This window comes from Apaloderma vittatum, unplaced genomic scaffold (genome assembly GCF_000703405.1).
Source record: "Apaloderma vittatum isolate BGI_N311 unplaced genomic scaffold, ASM70340v1 scaffold2457, whole genome shotgun sequence".
NCBI classification, from domain to species: Eukaryota; Metazoa; Chordata; class Aves; order Trogoniformes; family Trogonidae; genus Apaloderma; species Apaloderma vittatum.
The window spans coordinates 65,993-73,795 of record NW_009725508.1 but is presented as its reverse complement, the minus strand read 5'-3'; the positions used below and the strand labels follow the sequence as shown (position 1 = coordinate 73,795).

Below are 7,803 nucleotides of genomic sequence, written 5' to 3'. Positions count from 1 at the left end.
GGGCAACGAAGCTGGTCAGGGGACTGGAGAACAGATCATATGAGGACTGTTTGAAGGCGTCAGGCCTGTTTAGTTTGAGGAAGAGGAGGCTGAGGAGAGACCTCATCACTCTCTACAATTACCTGAAAGGACATTGTGGAGAGGTTGGTGCTGGTCTCTTTTCTCGGGTAATTAGTGACAGAACTAGAGGGAACAGCTTCAAGCTTAAACAAGGTAGGTTTAGACTAGAGACTAGGAAGAAGTTCTTCATGGAGAGAGTTGTGGGATATTGGAACAGGCTGCCCAGGGAGGTGGTTGAGTCGCCATCCCTGGATGTGTTTAAGCATCGCTTGGATGTGGTGTTGCGTGATATGGTCTAGGGGTGAACTTGCAAGTAGGGTTAATGGTTGGACTCGATGATCCCAAGGGTCTTTTCCAACCTGGATGATTCTGTGTGATTCTGTTATTAGAGTAACAACTGACATTAACCTTTGAAATAAAGAAAAACCACTATTTAAAGTCAGAAATAAAAAAACCATTGTTTCATTTCCGAAATCCTCACATAAGTACCTTTTGAAGCTCCTAAAATAGAGAAAAGGAATAAAAGCAATGAAAAGAGACAGGACATCAACTTTCACATGCACCTTGTTTTCCATGTGTTTTTTTTATATCACCCCCTATCTCCCCATCCCCTCTCTCAGAGCTGTATTTCATTTAAGAAGTTTTTTATTACAGGTTGGCAGTAGTTAATGAAAATAAACTGGAAAGCAGGATTTCCCTATTGTATGCTGTACAGTTCTTAACACCTACTAATAATTAAAATTTAAATTATTTTGGACACACTAGTACAATTTTGCTTCTTGAGAGGAAAAGAGTTAAGTCTGTTTAAAACTAACGTCTTTTGCTGGCAGATACACAATTTTACAAAAACTGCCCAAGTCAGGAAGGAAGCAATCTTGATGCACATTTATCTTTCAATAGTGCACAAACCACAAAACAAATATTAAAAAGTGAAACAGTGAAACAAATATTAAAATCTTGTTCTAATCTAAGCAAGGACTTCAAGACTGCATCTACCATTGTTTCAACAGATAATGGCAATGACCAAGCACAATGAACATTTATACAATATCAAAACCACAAGCTTCAAGTAGAATCCATCCAATTAAAAAGAACTTATCAATTTACATATCTAAGTACTGCTGCTGAGGAATAGCCTCAAAAGAAGACCTAGTAACCCCAGCCATCTTTTCTATTAATACAAATGAGTAACAACTTTTGAAAACAGGAACGTGGAGATTAATGTGCAGCTTTAACAACTACAGGCATGCCATTTGAAACACAGAATTCTACTGTTCTACTGTCCAGAATATCCTTAAAACCTCAAACATTTTAAGAAGTTGTCTGCCAAGAGAATAATTCAGATTAGAAAATAATATATATCCACAAGCTCAACTCTGGCCTTTCTAAATTAAGGGCAATGTGTTCAGATCCTCAGATCTGAACCTCCAGTACCCAATCAGGGTGTTTCCAGGCAAGCCTCTCAAACATCCAAAAGGAAGGCAAAAGCACTCAGTAGCTACATTTGTATTTTCAGAACAATACACATGAAACTGCTTTGCCTGCTTTTATACTTTGGAAGCATTTATGTTATGATTAGCACTCTCCCTACACCCAAAATACTCAAATAGCCAGAAATGAATGGGCGCAATAGGTAGTTTTGCTGAGAAGGGAACAGCAATCTAGCCAAAAGGCTTCCACTGCACTCATCATCTAAGATGCGTGTTGTTTAAGCACCTTAAGAGGCTGGCTAATGTATGAAGTAACTGGTCTATAATGTCTACAAAGTGGTTACTTTCAGTAATTTAGATTTCTTTTTTATATACCCACCTCAAATACTGAAAGGTCATTTCTTCTGTAGATTTCATTGGTGGGGGGATGAAACCAGCCACATTTCTTTGAGTGCCTTAACAAAATGTTTTTACTTTTCATGTATTTAAGACAGAATTCACACAGGTAAAGCTTTGGTAATCTGTAAGAAAATTAGAAAGATGTTTTATACCAAAAAACTGTTAAATTCTGTAAACAAAAAAGTTACCACAAAATGAAAGGCCCTCTCCATTAAAATATAAGGCACCATAACTCTCTGGGTTCCCTTCCAACCTAAGACAGTCTATGATTCTAGGTTAAGTAAATGCTGATTAAGTTTATATAAATAAATTACTAATTCACTCTAAAGTGATATTTAATATACACACATCAGCCATGACAAAAGGAAGATAGAAGATCAGATTCAATCAATCACAGGGAACCTAATTCAACAGAGTTGAACTGTGGTGAGCTGTTTTGTGGTCCAATCTCTGGCAGATCCCAGTTACTTCCCCTTCTCACATTCCACCTCCATTTCTGCTGCGCTCTCCATCAGAGCAGGCACACCAGAGTCATACCTCGAATTTCACCCTTCTTCCAGTGAAGACAAGGGAGGCACACAGCAGAATATAAGGCATCTCCTCTTTTATTTCCCTCATGTAATCTGTGGGGAAGGCCAGCAAATCATCTCCACCTAAATTATCACTTTACTTGAAAACTGTTTGGATGGGCCTCTGTGTTCACACACGGAGGGGGCGGGGAGAAGTCTCCCTTCCACACATCTCCATGACACAGGCAACGCAGATGCTCGTACTCCTCTGGGAAGGATTCAGTTCAAACTACACCGAAGTAACACACATGTCCTGTGTAAGACAATACTGACAAGTGTTCTACAAAAAACACTCCTTTCAGTGAATTTTACAACTATTTATATTCATTTTAAAATTACTGAAGCAGTGTAATTCTCCTGCAGGAATTATGCCTACAAAGCTTTAGAGCAGAAGAAAATCTTTATCTGTTTCGAAGCTACTGGCACATCCTGGGATCACACTGGGATCATAGCCATGGTTTACACTACTCTTGTATTCTAAGAAAGTTTATTAACAACCTAAGTAGTTTGAACTGTTTGTTCCATGATGTAATCCCACTGCACTCACAGCCGAGAACCGCACTGTCTCCTACATCCCACTACTGCCTCATTAATAATTACCCATCATTATGCCTCTATCTGCGACTAATTTACCAGATGGAACAACTAACTCTGTCTTTCACAATATGATATAAATTATAGAAAGTAACTAAAACTTTAACACAATAAAAGCAGTGGTAATAAGTAATAGAAATACTCTCCACCCTTTTTTCACTCCTTGATTTTTATACTACAAATTCACAATATCTCTCTCATTCCCACCCCACAAAGATGACAATAACTAGAAATCAGAGGAATGTAGAGAAAAGGCAGTTTACAACACTGCTATGCAAACATGTCACAACATGGTTGCTTGCCATAGCAGTAGATCTTGACAAACCCAGTTCTGAAAAATCTCTCTGTGAGTCATAGATCCAACAGATTCACAAAACATTTTCAGCACATGCAAAAATCAGCAGAGACCTGCTGAGCACACGTCCAAGTTCATTCTCTGTCAGACCGCAAGGTGTGCCCGGCCAAAGAAGGCCTGAAATGAGACACTGTTGTCACAACTTGCTCACTTTGACTATATTTGTTTAGTCAGACTTCTTCCTGGTCTCTAGAAAAAGGAGGTTAAATTCTGGATGACAAACAAAATTAATTGCTCTAAACAGCCAGAAGTTGGGCATATCCAGTTGCAATGGTTAAAAAAAAACAAACAGAAAACCCAACAAAAAACCCCCACAAAAACAAAACAATATACCCATGCCAATGTGCGCTTAGGCAGGACAAGAAAATCAAGTCTTTTTAATGCATCTTTGATTAGGAAATAGTAAAAGGGAAAAAAAAAAGACAAAACTTGGTTCTCACTTAGAAGAGCATATTGACTTTTAAAAGTTGTAAATCCAACTATTACAAAACAGTAAGAAAATAAATTACAAATCATCACATTAGTAAAAATTCCAAGAATGTATTACTATCTTGACAACTCCCTACCTTGCATATTCCTGTGGGTAAGGTGAAGAGTACCAGGTCTGGATCTCGTATTTTCCAAACTCAATCACTGAAGGGTATCGCCCACTTGTTTCACCAGTGTTTTTACACCCAATTTTCTGTCAGATGAAATAAAAACAAACTATTAGATATAAAAAAAGTAAAAGCAAGTTAGCTTTACGTAAGCAGTTTCACCCAGTGAAAGTGTGACAAAACTGAAGCATTCAATTTACTTGGTTTCAATCTTCCAAACCACACAGAGGACAGTTTGCAAATAGCCAAATACAAACTGTGAAAATTTCTTCCAAGGTGCCAAACAACTCACCAGGAAGTTCAGGACGCAGCGCTTTCAAGGAAGCACATACGAAGAGATGGCACAAGGCCCATCCAAATATGAGGCACAAGTGCCTCGGTCCTCCCACAGCATCTAGTGTGAGGATTTCTCTCAAGTTCTGGTTCAAACTCAAAGCCGCCTTTTGGTCAAAACTATGAGGGAGAAGGCATCAGCAGAACCCTTCTAGAATCCTTGGAATTTACCTCAGAACAGTCTCAACAGCACACACCAATCTCAGCTATCATACTGAAATTGAGCTGACCAGGAAATGACTGCTAAGGGTCTGGAAGGGCTGGTGAAAAAAAAGGAAGAAAGGTGTGTGGGGGAGGGATGTAATTTCAAGGCTACAAATTTTAGAAATCTTAGCACCTAACATTTTTCAGACTGCATATGAAATCAAAGAAAGTAGGAAGTCGGAACTACTTCCATAAGCAAATGGAAGTAAAACCTAATAACAAAGCTGATATTTTAAACTTGGTTTGAGTTTGTTGGTTAATGCACTCTGAATTAAGGCTATAAAAATATCACTGAACTGACACATAGCAGATAATGTCGGCTCTTTTACACTAAGCTTGAAAAAAACCGAAGTGACTTCCATTACTGAAAAAAGCACAAGACAAACTCATTTATGATGCGATTTTATAAAAATAAGTAGTTGAAACATTACATGTACTTCCCTTCCAACCCAGGTTCTCAAAGACACTGGTTGCTGATTTCATAGACAGAGAAAAGGAAAAGTCTGTTTTCCTACAGGAAGATTCAGCTGCCTTATCCAGCTCCCTTGGCAAAAAACCAAAACCAATCAAACAAAAAAGCTCGGTCTCCACAAGCTTTAGATTAGCACTACTTACCTTAAAGAAGAGCATTAGAACCAGCTGGTATAAACAGTTTTAGACAGATTCAGCTCAAATATTTTCACAGGTAGAAAAAGCCTACGGTATTTAAACTCAGAGCGTGTTAAATCACTGGGTTAAATGAAATTATGAACTCACTAAACTCTGTTTCTTACTGAACAATATTTGTTGGGACAGACTTAACTTTTCACAGTGGCTGCTTTATTTACAGAGAAAAGTCATCAGGCACATTTTTACCGACCAAGATCCTCTCAGACTTCACCAGGATGTCAGCTACGTTTAATCTCTGTTTTATCAGCGGTAGTCCTGTGTCCAAAATGCTCAAGTGTATCTTTCAAAATCTATCCCAAGTGTCACTTATCATCTGACCCATTGCAGTGTGATGTCTCGTCTCCTATCTAGAAGAATGTAACTGTATATACAATGTCTCCCAAACTAAATTCACAGCAAGCATAACGCATCAGATCAAAGGGAATATATTAAAAATGAAGACAGATAGACATACAAAAATTAACTGAGTCTTTATTTACCGAAGTAACATTTTATGTAACACAATTCTTACCTCAAGGGAAAGTTCTCGAGCCTGCTTAAATACTTCCAAATCCTCTTGTGTAACACTGTCCTTGCTTCCCACCAGATACACATCGGTATTTTCTTGTTTGATGCTTAGTTTGATTTCAGTATCTGTTATTTAAAACCAGCAAAAAGTTTATTCACAGACATGAAGGTTACATGTGCCTTACCAAAGTGATACTCCTAAACAGGACTGTAGTAACTATGGTTGTTGCCACTCCTCATTTTAACTAAATTTCGAATTACTAAGTAATAAAAATGAAACCTTCTCCCCTTCTGGTTTTGTAGTTTGCTGCTGCATGAGCTATTTTTGGTACTTGCTTGTCTGTCTATATAAGCGTTTACAGTCAAGTTCTACTAAATCAGCTCTGAACCTCGTGAAATGGAGTATACTCCATCACTAGAACTATGCTGCTTCATAAATTCTAGTATATTCTACGAGGTAAGAGGGAAAAAAAGTCGCCCTTAAAAGTTGGAGACCAATGCTAAGTGCAGTCTACATTCAAACACCATAAATATCTTTTTTCTTAAATAAAAGTAACTATAACAAGGTAGTTCACAGCAGTATAGATCAAGTGTTGTGGAGACTGTAGCAGGATGGAGTTGTTTATGGAAAAGCAATGGAGCAGAGGGACATGAACTGAAATGCCCACCATTACAGGCACCGACAGCACACAACCATGATGAGAGCACGACTGTCAGAGAAAGGGCAGGAGAAGAACACGGAAGTAGCATGAAGAGTGGCTACTCATGCGGTACTACACAGCCATAAGCAACATTATGACAGCACCTGGGGCTCCTAGTGTCACTACAGATGCAAAAAATAACGAAAAGGTGGTGTGGGTATTAGTCAGAAAAAAAAAAAACAAAAACATCTTGGAGATTTAGTCAGCATTAGATAAAAGGTCAAAGTTTTGTTGTTTTTGCATGAAAGTGAAATAAGAACAAGAGAAATAGCTAAGACCTATGTGATAATATAAGAATTTTGGTTTTGGACGGGACGCAGGTTTGGTTGGCGCTTTGACCTTTGCTTACCATCATCCTGATCAGGTTTAATCCTTCCGTCTGCCAAGCTCCCCTTCCCTGGTGAGGGGGTCCCCATCTGAGGGGTCACTTTATACTTTAATCTGCCTAGAATCCTGTGCTTTTTAAGGAAAGTTGTTCTCTTGAGGTGACCAATCACTTTAAAAGCACGTCCTCTAGACACACCCCATCCAGAGGTACAGGCATGAGAAACAAACCTACTCCTAACCTCTTTCCTTCCATAGAAGCAGCTATTAGACTTTGATGTGGAAGATAACTCTGGTTTACGACGCAAACGCTTGGGTGGTGCATAGCTCGGGTGTCCCTTTTTTCGAGACTGTCCCTGAGTGGTATAGATATGAGAGAGTCCATCAAAGAGTCCCTTTAGCTGACTGTTATTAGGAAGGCTACTAAAGGAGGGTATGCTTGACTGACTGGAAGAACTCTGGGGAGAGTTAGAAGTAGTGCTGGATTTTTGTGAACTGGGACTCTGACCAGAGATGGGGGTTGGGGGTAGAAGTGAAGAAGGTGGAGGTTTTAGCTTTTGTGTGGTACCTGTAGCCAACACAAGAGAAGTGCATGACTGTTTCTGAGAGACCTTTTTCCTTGGACGATAGTGCTTTGAAAAGTCTATTATTTCACCTCGTGATCTGCGACCATCAGGTGATGGGGTAAAGAACTTAGTAAGGCCATCAATGAGCCCTTTGGTTTTCTTGTTAACTTTAAGTGTAGAGGCAGGTATGTAGGTGGAGGTGGTGGTGATTTTGGTGGTGGCACCAGGCCGAGTGGGGTCTGTAACAGGCAATCTGCTGCTTGAATCCTTCACAGATGCAGCATGACCAGATGAAGGTGTGGTACAGACTTTAGTCTTTTGACCCCTACCAGGTGACCCCCTTCCTGTGAATGCATTCACGGATCCTTCATCACTGGTTACAGACCTATGCAAGAATTTGGAAAATAAAAATCAGTATTAAAAACCTGTAACTATTGCCAAACTGTATTACAGTTTATACAATTTACTTATGCCACTGTACTTAATCTTTAAGGAG

At 39.1% G+C, this 7,803-nt stretch overlaps 1 protein-coding gene across 1 annotated transcript in view; it reads right to left on the bottom strand.

The window, feature by feature from the left end:
• Positions 1 to 1,841: 1,841 nt before the first annotated feature.
• The window catches only part of LOC104276539 (histone acetyltransferase KAT6B-like), a 66,875-nt gene continuing 60,913 nt past the window's right edge, over positions 1,842 to 7,803 (bottom strand). The window contains exons 6-9 of the mRNA XM_009872907.1: positions 7,310 to 7,692; positions 5,721 to 5,842; positions 3,974 to 4,089; positions 1,842 to 2,011 (exon numbers count right to left, since the gene is read on the bottom strand). Of these exons, the coding sequence (XP_009871209.1) occupies positions 1,858 to 2,011; positions 3,974 to 4,089; positions 5,721 to 5,842; positions 7,310 to 7,692 (775 nt within the window). The 3' untranslated portion in view covers positions 1,842 to 1,857. The remainder of the gene's footprint in view (positions 2,012 to 3,973; positions 4,090 to 5,720; positions 5,843 to 7,309; positions 7,693 to 7,803) is intronic.